This window comes from Scomber scombrus, chromosome 6 (assembly GCF_963691925.1).
Source record: "Scomber scombrus chromosome 6, fScoSco1.1, whole genome shotgun sequence".
NCBI classification, from domain to species: domain Eukaryota; kingdom Metazoa; phylum Chordata; class Actinopteri; order Scombriformes; family Scombridae; genus Scomber; species Scomber scombrus.
The window spans coordinates 14947370-14961728 of NC_084975.1; the positions used below are offsets into that span (position 1 = coordinate 14947370).

General features: G+C 40.3%; 1 protein-coding gene across 4 annotated transcripts in view; it reads right to left on the reverse strand.

The window, feature by feature from the left end:
- Positions 1-14081, reverse strand: part of LOC133981908 (serine/threonine-protein kinase WNK1-like) — a 29401-nt gene extending 15320 nt beyond the window's left edge. For 2 of the 4 annotated variants that reach the window (XM_062420782.1, XM_062420779.1), the window contains exons 1-4: positions 13900-14081; positions 10945-12204; positions 584-756; positions 112-332 (exon numbers count right to left, since the gene is read on the reverse strand). In XM_062420782.1, the coding sequence (XP_062276766.1) occupies positions 112-332; positions 584-756; positions 10945-11742 (1192 nt within the window). In that variant the 5' untranslated portion in view covers positions 11743-12204; positions 13900-14081. Of the gene's footprint in view, positions 1-111; positions 333-583; positions 757-10944; positions 12205-13211; positions 13321-13505; positions 13581-13899 lie in introns of those variants that run through there. The other 2 variants (XM_062420780.1, XM_062420781.1) reach the window with 2 other exon arrangements.
- Between the last annotated feature and the right edge of the window lie 278 nt (positions 14082-14359).

A 14359-nucleotide genomic window follows, 5' to 3' on the forward strand; every position in this document is an offset into this window, starting at 1 on the left:
CTTCTTTAAAACACCATCATTCATTTCAATACATAATATCATGACCTCAGAAAACTTACTGCCCAACAGTAGGACAGGGATTGGGAGGTAGAAATGACTTTATAATCGTACCTATAACACTCTTGGCAAAGGATGCGCGCTTCAGTGTGGCCAGTCCAAGGTCTCCAATCTTAACGGATCCTGTTGGGCCTGTGATGAAAATGTTGTCGCACTTCAGGTCCCTATGGATGATGGGAGGGGCCCGAGTATGAAGGAAGTGGAGTCCCTTGAGGATTTGTCTACACCAGCTCCGCAACACTTTAATTTTCATCACCTTGAACCGCTTCAGATATCTACAAGAAAACAGGTCAGAATTTTCAAATCTTCTGTTTAGTTTACAAAGTATCCAAAGAAACACAGAGAAGTTTATACAAAGTGCAACAAATGTTCAGTTTTGGGTTTTTTTTTAATATAAGAGAAATAATGGTTATTTTACTTATAATCAACATTCAAGATGATCCGTTTATCAAAATGGGGCAGTGCACACTGTATATATAAGTCCAGTGTTCATGCATTTGTTAGCCCAACCAAGTTTTAGACTCACGTTTTGAGTGTGCCAGAAGTCATGAGTTCAGTAACCAGTACAATGCACTTCCTGCCTTTGGATGGTCCCTCCCAGGAGTCATAGAAGCGGACAATGTTGGGATGCTGTAGTCCCTTTAACATCCCTGCTTCCTCCTTAAAGCGTTGCCGCTCCGTCTTCGTCAGCTTACGATCCTGCAGGGGATAGAAAGGAAATACTTGAAGATTTCACACAACACAGCGGGGCTGCGTTATTTATAGAGCTATAGAATAAAATGTAAGGCGAATGAAAAAGTTCAAATGGTTGACGATTACTTGAAGATTGAAGAGGTAGGCTGCTGATGTATTGGTTAGCTAATTAACAGGCGATGACTCAAACATTTTATTGTATCACGTGTTATATCATTATTCTGCCTTGATGTGTGAATTATTTATTGGTTTATTAACAGTGTTGAGGGGGAGTCATGCTGCATACATCTAAACGGTGACAATTAGCAATCTGGGATCAGTTTTCCTCTTTCCATATTCACAACCAAAATGTTTTAAATGAAATAAAACATCTCTGAAAGTTCGACTGAAAGGTAGCGAAGCAGCCATTTCCTCCAGCACACACAAAACTGCATACATGTTCCTGCACAAGCGCACATATGGTTGGGGGCAGAGGGATGTGGCCCTGCTTTCTCTGGCGGATGACTGTGAACCAATAGGAATGTGTCGAGCTTTGTCCTAGATTCCAACCACACCAAAATAAGAAAAGAGCTGCTGTGTGACTCAGAACAAGAGAAGATCAGAGTCTAAAAAAAAAATAAAGAATGAACCGGGCCTGTTACACCACATCAAAACGGTAGTCTCTGAACTTTTTATCACCACTATAAAGTAGGTTTAAGCAATGAGGGAACAATTCATATCACCAATAGCAGAGGCCAATATCAAAACATCATGATATATAAGTTTAGATGCTGAAAACTGTTCACTACAGCAGTGGAAAGCTTGGAAATAAAATAACAGACATTCTCAATTACTGAGCGTTGTCTTTATCAGTTAAAACTGTGTATTGTAGTAATGAATATTAACATATTTCTCAGCCTTTTACAACAGCCTCACACATCAGGTCTAAAGAAAACTAATGCACTCACCGAGGCATGCAGTCTGAACTAAGTTACGGATGATAAGAGTCAGCAAATGTTCTGGCAGCTGAGTTGACTGAGTAATATTTAAATGTATTTAAACTGATATCACTGTTTGACCATGTAATTTAACATTCTTAAACTGATCTGCGCTTAAGTAAGGACGGGCAATAATGGCTTTTGGATATAGGGTCTTAAAAAACAACTGGAATGTGTAAAAACCACCCTTCTCAAATTTCCTGAGTAATTCCTGGCGTGACCTACATTTGCAACATGGATGACTGTTGAGCAGCTAACTCATACCAGCAAGACAAGCCCATTGAAACTCGGCAGCCAAAGACCTCCCCTGAAACCCCCAGAGACCTGGTCACAGGCCAAGCTATCCAGGAAATTCAACCCATTTGTGAGTGAGGAGTGAGCGTTTGAATTGTGTGTGTGTCAGCAACAGCGAGACAGAAAACCTTTCAGTGACTGATATCACTTGAAGAGAACCGTGCTGCAACATTTGCTGAAGGGATTTTGTGGCTTTAAGGCTGAATGTTTGCCATGTTTGAGGGTAACCTGACTAAATGAGAAGTCACAGGGAGACATGGGTAGCGATCAGCAGCATGGGAAGACACTGAATCAGGGAAACAGAAGGTGAGGGAAGATGAGCGAGTAATAGAGGCTGCTCCACGCTTTGACCTACTTTCCCCGAGTATTTATCATGTGGGGCAGCGGTTCCCCTTTCTCTTCCTGCAAAACAGTCATGAAAACCATACAGGGTAGCATCAAAGCTCCCACCCCAGTGTATGCAGCACTGCAACCCCCACAAATGCCAAACTACTTCATCGATGACAAAAATTAATAATCATAGTGTTTACATTTAAGATTAATGTAATGACTTCAGGCTTATTTTTGGTGAAATTACTTAACAGCTGGAGTTTTATTCCTTTGTTGTGCATCAAGCAGATTAAACTTGACAAAGATCACAGGTTGATTATTTTAAGACAAACCCACCAAAATGATCAAAAGAGGAGATGTGGTCAGAGTATGTCAGACATGTAATGTGTCCAATGTCTTTGAAATACAGTTTTTCAATGTGAAGAAAGGTTTTTTGCACCTAAGTGACCTACACAAAAAAAGTATTTATCTATTATTTAACTCACACTTTGGACCCTTTTTAACAATTTCTTCATGAATTACACAATATAAGCCAGGATGAAGTAATCACATAGCTCCGACCACTTACTAGTAAACCCTCCAGGAATTTACAGTCTTTAAAATCGTAAGACACACATCAAACTACCTTTGACTGTAAGTTGAACAAGTTCTTTGGCCTGTGCCACGTCCTGCTCTCACTGTCAATGACAACAGTGCCTGGCGGTTTCTGGTACATCCACAAAGCCTGAGCGGAGAGGCCAAATATCCTCCACTCACTGAACAATGGAAGGGAAAGTAACAGAAATACTGTCTTCTTTCACTGCTAAAGCCAAAGACAAACTATTATCCTGTGAAATTATACCATTTCAGTTATTTATCTTCATATATATGTATATATATATATATATATATATATATATATATATGTATATATGTATATATGTATATATATATATATATATATATATATATTTAATAAAGAATTTAGACAAACATAATTGAAACAATCTTCTCAGAGCTAAATTAATGGTTTAAGAACTGAGGAAAAGCGATGAGTCATTTCATAAATGTGTCTGACTCTGAATAAAGATTTAACAAAAACCATGAGGGGGGCTTCACATTCTTGACTGGACTTGGCTGACTCTGTGAGTGATGAAGTTAAACCATCGGTCGACCGAATGCCGCCACTTCCTGTATCCATCTCAAATTAAAGTACTCTAGGGTTTCGTACACGGTGCAGCCATATATTAGGTTTTGACCTCGTCTTGTTCTCTTGTTTTTGGTTCCAACATATTCGACATGCCGTTTTCAGGGCGAGGCTTAAAATGTCTATAAATTAGGAAACCTGGCGGGCACTCAGAGGAAAAGAGCAGCTGCATTTGAATCACAGCAGCTTTATTGAACAGGGTGAGAATGAGTCAGCAGTGTCTCCGAGGCAGCTATGATGAAAAGGTGTGCATGTCAAAACATATATACATACAGGTTAAGTGAAATGGACACTTACTGTTAAGATAGTAATATTTCCCAAATCACCCGAGGCTTCAACACTTTCATCTCTGCAGAATCAGTGCGTTAGCCATGTCTCGAACAAGCAGTAAAAACTTTTAAAATCATGACCCTATTGTTTTATTTCAGTGTTACACCTCAACAAGCTAATACATGCTAAAGCAGCTGAAGTGAAATTACAAAATGTCTTAAATTATCAAGCAGAGAGTCCCTTCTAATATTAAATATATACAGCTAGTAGGTGTTAGATATGAGTTTCGTGCCTGTTCGGCAGACACAGAGCCTTGGTTTAGGATAACTTAATTTCCAAGATGCAGACATTTTACAAATTGTACAGGAAAAAAACTGAATTAGATGATCTCAGTCTGGGCTATAGATCAACGGACAGGGCTGGAACAAATCAATGTTATTATTGTATATGTGATTTATGTGATTCTGCGTTCCTGCATTTGTCATGCCTCGATGTATGAAGCTATCAGAAATATGCTGCTATTAAAGCTGTGATGTTAATATCAACTATAATCGCCACACCCTAACACTGTCTGGTCAACTATGTGACCTGTGGCATTTCCAGCCGCTGTGAATCACATGTCATGGTAGTTAAATACAGCATCACCAAAGCAGAGCAGAAAAAGGGCCATCTTAAATAACCCAACAATCCTAAAAAAGAGACAGTGAAAAAAAGGCCTGTCATCGTGCCATGGGTGGCTCTGCCAGGTCCCTGCTCTGAGGTCGACAAGGAGGGTTAAATGAAGCTCTCTGATACCCCTTTTCCACTGAGCTGGAGCTAGAGCTTGCTGGGAGCTGGTGCTACAGCGAGTGCTCAGTTGGTGTTAACCCGAGCAACTCTTATGAACCTGTTGTGTTTCTACCGGCAAGGAGCTGGCAAGGAGCCACGCGATTACGTCACTGTATAACGTAGCCAGCGTGCGCCTTTGAAGCACTTCCATGATTCACCAGTGAGAGGCAGCAACATGCCGCAAGGCATCTAGCCCGCCGGAAACGAAGAAGAAGAAAACAAAGAAGGAGAAGAAGAAGACAAAAGACAACAAAGGAGGAGAAGACGACGAAGATGGAGGAAATTGCGGCCGCGATGCAAGTGCTGTTCATGTGTTTGCAAGCCTACATAGAAATACAGGAACGGTGTCGCGCCAAAAAGTGATCGTCTGCCAGAATCTGATTTCTGGCCGCGGGAGCACGCACAGCAGTCCGTTGAGCGGTAGCGCTAAAACGGTCATAATATGCATTTACATACAACTGTACGTCCGCAATTATAAATTAGACTATAATGAATGTGATTTATGGGTGTGTGTTCAGTAAAGAAATTATCACTTTTGCAATGATCCTCGTGACTCTGCGTTGTTTTTTATCTGATCTGGGCCCTACGTAGTATTTGATTCCCATGTTGGGATGTGTTTTATATCTAATATTATTGTTTATGCCTACTATTTGGAGACAAGACTATAAAAGACATGATTTATGGGAGGGTTACATACGCCTATAAAATAACGAACAGTTTTCACCTGCCAAAAATTGATTAAAGGCCAAATACAGTTACTGAAAGCTGACTTCTGCCTAAATATGACTTGATCTCATTCATAAGCTTCATAATATAAACACTAGAGCTCACAGGACAGTTTGGAACTCTTTTAAAGGACCATTATAACACAAAATAAGGCATTTTCACCTGCCAAAAATTGATTAGAGGCCAAATACAGTTACTGAAAGGTTATTTCTGCTTAAATATGACTTTATCTCATTCTTGAGTCCTGCTCACATAACCACGCCCCCAGTCCGCTGACGTAATCGGGTCTTGCTTTAGACCAGCAAAGACTTGGTGCTCGCTCTGGCTCCCGTTCTGAGGCTCGGGCCTGGAGCTTTGGCGGTAGAAAAGCAAAGAGCAGGTGCTTAGTCAAGCTCTAGCTCCCAGCAAGCTCTAGCTCCAGCTCAGTGGAAAAGGGGTACGAGTAGCACTGGTGAGGATCTGTGTAAAGGCTGATGAGTCAGGATGCCATGTTAAACAGATCCACCTTAAAGGTTACTCACTTATTGCATTAATTGCAGTATTTCTCAATAGGTAGAAATCTTTGGTGTTACCGTGACGCACGGTAATGAGGTCAAAGAGCACTGAGACTCTCAAACTGTCAGCAAAAGATAAGATGACAAAATGCCTTGAATGCCGGTGTGTCGATTAATCTGATTTGAACGGTGTAGAAAATAAAAAATACAGTCAGGAAATACAGGACCCAAAGAGAGACAACATGACTAACACTTCAAAGCACACTTCTTAAGAAAAGCGGACATTGCTAACTCAAAGATTCACTGAATGTTCATCTCTTAGTCTGGGATTTTGTTGTTTGTGTGAATCTGAAGCTCCAATAAAAATAAATTACTTCTTTTACACAACAAAGGTGCTGACAACTGTTTTCATCTGGAAGGAACGTTTTAGTACACAGATAATGACTTTAAAATAGTGTATTCCCACTATATTCTATGTAATTATGAGCCATTTTTTACAGTTGATGAAAAACTAATTGAGAAAATATGAAGAGTAGCATCTCACAAGTTATTTCAATCAATCATGAAACTGTGTAATGCGGCGATTGAATACCCGGTTGAAAACATGCCTGTTTGGAAGAGTGCGTGACCTCTGGACTCTACTTCAACGCACAGAAAAATAATACAGCTGATGTGAGGTGTGAACGAGTGAATACACAAACAACATGAAAGAAACTACCATTCTATGATACACTAATGTTATTAATAATAATAATAATAATACATAAGTACTCTAACAGTAAATACATTTTTTATTCTACTTTCAAGGAGCCTACAATGAAGGCTGCATTTAAAAATCATGTAGTAAGCATTATAAAATAAGGTGGATCAATCATATCGGACTCTTTCGGATTAATATCATAATATTGTATCGGATTGTTTTCATTATATTTTATGTGCCCCTCAGTTCAGATTTGAGGGGGTATATTTCCTCCAAAGATTTGTGCTTTGTCTGTAGTGGCGCTTCATCCATCGTCGCTGTCTCATAGCACATGAGACAAACCGGTTTTGAACTACAGTCATTGTGTGCTGGGGTCTGAGTGCTTTCAAAACACGGGTAATAAATAAACGTATTTATCCATTATATATTTCAGATGATCAAATTATCAAACTAAACAGTTAATTGTGCCTTAATTAATTTGCCTTCTGGTCTATTTCGAGTGCTGTGATGCACAAAGCTGGCATTGAACTCTGCTTTCTTACTGATGTACTTCATTTCATTACAATGTAATACAACTGCAGATGCATCTGACAGGAAACTATTTGTAAAGGGGAACTCCACCAATAGCACACTGAGTCAGTTTACAGGTTTTATAAAGAAGAGTCAATTATCTTCTCCTTTAGTGGTGCATCTGTTAGTGATGCACTGCTTTGAGACTGTAAACTATAAATGAAATACAACAAACAGTGAATGAGAAGGAGCTTAGACATTAAACCACTGATTTAGTAAGTAATTAGAACTCAAAAATCTTATCTGGTAAAAAATGACCAAATATGACGAGAGACAGGCTACTACGTTATATTACTTGGGTGTAGCGTGCCACGACCAGCAGATGCCATCAGCCAGCTGGATGGGTAGCTCATGCAGCTTCTTAAAGATGTCTGGAGCTCTCTCTTTTCAATCTTTCAATGTTTGGCTTCAATCAGTGACTGAGAGGAAGGAGGTGGGGAGGCAGCGAGTGGATGATGACATGGTTGAGGATGGATGAGTGAGCAAGAAAGGGGAGGATCCTAAATGTATTCTCTTTTTCCCCCCTTGACTTCCTCTCCGTGGTGACCTACTTATTGTCTAAACATGTCTGCAACATGAGATCCGACACAAATGTGTGGGTGAAACAGGGTGGGTGCCTAGAAATTCTTAGACGATTGTGGACAGATGGCCTTTCATACTGAATAAACCGGGGCCGCTTCACGTGAACTTTACACACTGAGGTTTTCGGCCGTGCTCGCAGCACAGCTCCAGGGAAGGTTATGCTGGTTCATCGGTCCAGAACTTTGGCCCGCAGTGAAATATCAACAAATACTGAACAGACCGCCACACTAGGTAAAAGCTTTCCACTTGTGGTGCTTTCAGGTCCTGTCTGATATGGTCCCTGGCAAATAAACATCAGAAAATATAAAGAATAGCCAAGTTTAGGTCAAACTTTACATTATTTGTCCTATTAGTGGTATAGACCTGAGAACATCAAAGTAATCTCTCCATTTTCAGCCTTCTAGTGTGTAATTAGCATTTGAGTCTCACGGGACTGCTGGTGAGGCTCAACAAATTTGCCACGTTTAAGCGGGATTAAAAAAGGATTTTATGAGGGAGAACCTGTCAGACTTGTTTCATTAGCATACAGGCACAGGTTCTGCTGACACCAAATTCCCCGTGAACAGACAGCTGATTATTTTCTGCATCACTGATTATGGCGTAAAGAGGAAACAAAATGATAAACAGAGCAACTGGACGTGCCCCTACTCCTTTCTTATACAGCGCCATCTTAAAATTTGTTAATTTTTTTAGAAAAATATTTGCAGGAAAGTAGAAAAGGCTCGATATATGTACATCTAAAGCTCCTCAGAGGAAATGGAAACAAAACTGAATGTAGTAAAAATATCATAAATTAAGATTATATCCCACTAAATATGCCCTGAGGCTGTATGGGGAATGTAACACGAGTACTTGAGTGATCATGGGACAGCTTTAACAACCATGTGAGAGGGGATTTCAGCCTCTCATGTGTAGCTCAACAGTTTCTAGCACTGAAACTCTTGTCTTGAGTTGACAGAGGAACAGGGGGGGGTGTTGGGTTACATGTACGTACTTCTGAGCGGACCATGTGCGTGAAACAAAGCTGATTCTCATTCAACTGTAAAAGACTCAACTAGATACCACACCAAGTGTAGGTGGGAGTCATTTTATGTAAACAGGACTGCAAATAATGATTATTTTAATTATCAATTAATCATTAAGTCTATAAAATGTCAGAAATTATCAAAAATGCCCTTTATTTAATTTATCAGTCAGACATACCATCTTCAGCCCAATAATCTCAGTATCCTACCTATGTGATGAAGAAAACAGCAACTCCTCACATTTATGAAGCAGAAGCCAATACATGTTTGGATTTATTCCTTTAAAAGTGATGATAAATATTAACCGATTATCAAATAGTTGAGAATTCAATTTATTCCAACCTATAAATTAATTAAACTAATTCTATAAACCAACCATGCAAACAGAGAGTATTAATAATAACTCATTCAACAGAAAACTGATGATCATAAATCCTTTCAGTCACTAGGTTATGGTAACTTATGAGTTGTGGCCCAAATATTAAACAATATAATTAAGGAGCAGAATATAAATGTTCATACAGTATCACAATATAGCATTTTGTCGTAGAGGAAGTCAAATGTATACTAACGAAGTTAAAATAACTACTACAGAAGTTGGCAAACAGCTTGAGGTCAAAAGAAAGAGGAATAGATAATGTTGTAGATTGAAGTTTAAACAGAGATAACTACAAGCACACAACTATCAGCTAAAGGAGGAAGGAGAGCAGCTACATGAAGTGAGTTGTGCTTGAAAAAAAAAAGGAGGTTGAAAAAAACAGAAATATGGAAAATGTGAGGAAGCTGAGAGGCTCGGAGGGTGGACTGATAGTCGTGAAGCAGGCCTTGGCAGGCCGGTCTGCTTCACACAGGAGATTCCTCAGTGAGGAATGTGACCCATTTTACATTCACACAAGCATTTAGAGCAGCGACGCACAGAGCATGCGCGAGATTTGCTCTGTGTAGGGGGGGGGAGGGGCACGTGTCGGTAATCTTCACATTGTTCTGATACCAGTGTGCATGTGCAGCTATGGTTGTGTGCGCTGCTGTGTGAGGCCTCTCATGACGAGGGAAAAGCGTGACAGTAAAAGCAAACATTCATGTGGTGAATGAGGTCAAACTTTGCTGTGGGCCATGTCGCTGCTTTAACCGGACAGACAGCAGAGCGACGTTATTTTTCAGCATATTTAAGAGTTATTAGTACCATACCAAATGGTCTGAAGCAGCAACATTATTAACTAATAAACACAGACACGTTGCATTTAGGTTATCAACAGTGAAATAGGCTCAATAATTAACTCAAGGATCAAAGAATAATTTAAAGATGGGAATAAAACTCAAAATTGAGAGAGGAAGATCTCTGAAAAGTGTGTTTAAAAAGGGTTGATTATAACCACTGTTGCCTGATTTAGTCTTAGCCGTTTTGTCTTTTTATAGTCATTTGAGATGTAACATCTTCAAAGGGTGTTGTAATAACCTCAATTATTCATCATTAATCAGTTATTAAAATAGCAGTTTATTTTAAAATGGTATACAATGTCCTCTAAAACTGAAAATGTGATACAGGAAATCACTACCATAACTCAATGCTGCAAACTGTGAGTACCATGTGAAAAAGTCCAACTCTGAATGTAGTCAAAGGTAATTTCCTGTGTCTAAAGTGTTTGATATTCCTTAGTCCCAGAGTGCTATAAACATTCATTATACAAGCCTTAATAACCTCTGGTACTTTGCCAGTGCCTTAACGTGAACTAGACACTTTTTCATTAAAGACTGTCAGTCTCATGTGTTGTCATGCCAACCTGTACGGACTGAGTTGCACCAAAAAGGCAAAATTAAATGGGGAAATTGAAGGTTTTTTTTTTATTGTGCTTTGCTGACAAAAGCAAAGTGAAACAATCAAAAGGGAAATGCGAGTCATGTCTCTAAAACGGGAAATGTCAGAGGCTGTCGCTCAGCTAACAATGTGGAAGGAAATTCCATGAATATATTTACTCTTCTGCTCTACTCCGCCATGCTTGAGCCTGTTAAAAGCTAACAGTCTAAACAAAAGTGTACATCAATCAGGGTAAGTAAATTAGCAACCAAGAACTGATGCCCTCTTAACTGCTTATATGCCAAATCAGTGCACAAGATGAAGTGGAAATTGTGTGAAATGACAGCAGCCATGATGGGTGGGATGGGTGGGGGGGTGTTTAGTTATCAAAACAATATAGTTATCAGAATTTCATACCTGCAACTCACACCAAGCCACCTCCACTGTGGTGTCGGTGTCCAAGCCCTTGTAGACAGTCTTGAAGGAGCCGCGTCCAATTTCGATATCGAACTTCAGGAAACGGCCATCCGGTGATGTTCCCACTGCTTTGGTCTCCGCCTCTTCGATGTCCTCCTGCACTTTCTTCTCAGCTTCTCTCAGCTCAGCCTCTGCTCGAGCCTTGGCAGAGTCCTTATCTTCTTCCTCCCCCTCTTCTCCATGATGTGCCTTCACCTCAGCGGTGCTTTCAGGTTCGGTTTGACTTGGCAACTCTGCTTCTAAGCATGGTGCAGTGCGGGTTGCTATCACAACCTCTCCGTCACCGATTTCTTGTACACTGGGAGGCTCCTGTCCTAAAGGCACTACTTCCACCGTGGCTATTTCTATGTCTTTTCCTTCTTCTCTTCTTCTACCACTATCAGCAGACTCCTCATTTGGAGCTAAACTTGGTTCAGCCCGTGGCAAATGTTCAGCAGCAACAGCCTGTTGTCGCTGGGGAATGGCTTCATATGATTGAATGCGTAGAGGTGCAGGAATGGGGATCTTGCTGGGTAAAGGGAGGGCCAGTGCTGTGGCATTGGAATCACTGATGACACTGCGGCGCAGGAAACGGTGTTCGGGGTTACAACGATCACGCTCCATGGTGTGATGCCGCCGTCTCACTTCTGGCGGCCGGCAGTCAGTCACCATGGAGTCTGAACCCGAACTCGGGCCATTTCCACTCTTCTGAGGGGGAGCCAGGAACTTCACCATTTTGTCGTCAAGCTTTTCCGACATCCCACCACCCACACCAAGAGTAAGGGGGTACAATAACTGATAAATTAAAGTAAGGATATTTCCATGTCTGCCATATAGGCTTCTCTAAGCAGTATCTATATGTGATTTACAAGGAAAAATATAGAACGTCATGCAACTCCTATATTTCACTGTCTTTTTTATTGCTCAAAGACGGTCTTTATATATATTGAGTTCAGAGATTGGAGGTGTAGGATGGGAGGTGTTCTTTTGTAAAAGGAAAAAAAAAGAACACCGCAGCAGAACACAGAGTGTTGATGTTGATACACAAGCCCCTTTAAGTCCACACCATCCATCCTGTAAGACGCAGGGTTTGGCTTCTACCAAGCATAAGGAATCACTGGTGAGGAACAAACATGCACAGCCTGCTACAGGCACTGAACGTCTGACTGCAGGGAAAGGCAGGTTGGCCAGATAATCCAAATATAGTCCAGTCCCGTTTCACTGCAAGAGAAAATAAAAAAACAAAAGCTCAATGGCACATTTCAGAAAGTAGCCAATATTATGTCAAATGTCAACAAGATTACACAAGAGTTCACAAGTCGAATTTACAGTATACATAAAGTTTTATAACATTGCCAGTGCTCCAGAAATTACCTCGAATGCCATGTGCCATTATTTTATTTTATAGTAATGCAGTAAAGCACCAGGTCATTTTGTATTACACTTTTAATAAACTAAGGTGAAATTTGTCTTTACTTTCTCCCTCTTTAATAAAATCTGCTGTCTTGCCCAAGGGCATGTGGGACACATGCTTACTGTCACAGGGGCTTCACTGCAGGTCCAAAAGGGGGTTATACTGTATTATTCAGCTATGCAAAATCAATATAACATTTAGCTAATTTGTTTTTCTAAGTATGTATGCATCTAAGTTTTTCTAAGTATATAATGCAGTATAAATCATAAATGCGTTCCCTACCCCTTTAAATTTAACTCATTAACCTCTGAATGCTTAACACTTGTTAGAGACTAGAAGTAACTAATTGACAGTTGATTATTTCAGTCTCGAGTATGAACAAGAGATCAGAAATGCACACAGGTGATCTCAAATTAGCGAACACAGTGTGACTAACAAAGAATAAATCAATTGCAATAATCATTTCTGTACGCTCAACGATAAAGCTGCAAAGCTATAAACCCACCAACATTTAAATTCTAGCTGCAAAGACCGCTGCCATTTTGGTATGACAATTACTGCAAATGTTTCCACTTTTGCATCCATTATGGTGTTTTTTTTAAGCATGCAAGATTGCAATGACAGCCTTATTACTTATTCGTCATCTAACATATACCTTGCCATGGCTACAGCAATTAACATTGTATAGGCAACCAAAACACCAGAGCCAAACCAGACGATGTTAGCATAAGTAACATCCCAATAAATACAAGGAACTGTAACGGGAATTAATGAAATAAGTATTTTAATTAAACGTAACTCTCGTCTTACGTACCTACTTATTCACAGCCTTACAAGTGACACCCCAGCGTTTGAAATGGCAACACCGAGCCACCGAGGAGGAGCGACAGCTCTTTGTTAGCACAGAGCTAGTTTAGTTAGCTGGTGTGAGCTAATCCCGGCCTAACCAACGATGAATAATTTCCACGTCACGTCCTTTTTTCAAGTAAAATCCTCCCAGCTGTCGACAAATTAAGCTCACAGTTCAAACAGATAGCCGGTGTTGCCATTAAAAAATGGGACCGTTAGCAATGTAACACAAGCTTTAACTACTTATTGACAACTTTACCGTATTCAGGCCCGGTTTCCATCCCTGAGTGATTAACATAACGAGTCGTGCTGGTGCTAACAAACCGGAAACGTTCACCGGTGTGACGCCGGTTGAAATGCTAAGTTACCAGGTAGCGACAGACAGCGCCGCCGTTACCCGGCTGTAGCTATCACTGTTAGCTAGGCGGGTCTTATCCATGGCCTACAATGCTGGACCCACCTCCGGGGTCTGCTCCTTTCAATTTCACGTTAATATCAATAGCATTATTATTATTAGACAATTATATATATTTTACTAGCTGGTTGAGGGTGAGTCTTTGTGGTTGAATGGTTAACTAATTATTTGACAACATTACAGCTAGCCCGTCACAGCTAATGAACAGCGACGCTGGGGGTGGCGGAGAGCGACCTACCTCAATATCCAAAACACGAATGATGATCACCGGGGTTTGAAATTGTCCACACAGCGGAGATCCGTCTTCGTCTGTGAAAAGAGGAGTAATGTTACGTGTACATTATCCATACGTGTCAGAGAGATATGTTGTCCAGTTACTGAATATGACGGAGTTACAGTTTGTGGGCTCTCGGTCGCAGTTTCTACATATTGACGAAGAAACGGCTTCTTTCCTACAGCGCATGCGTCAACGAGGGATGACCTCATAACTCTCCTATTATTTTTTGGTCATATTTTCAGCTTAATTGATGAGCTTTTTCTTTTATATGAGTTTTTTTAATAACACAAGAACAGTTGATTTCAATGAATTGTCCGTTTTTGTATAGTTTCGATGTTTACATTTATATCCACAAGCGCCCCAGTTTAGTTTAGTTTTAGTTTAGTTTAGTTTACATCAAATATACAGTGCAGGGACAGGC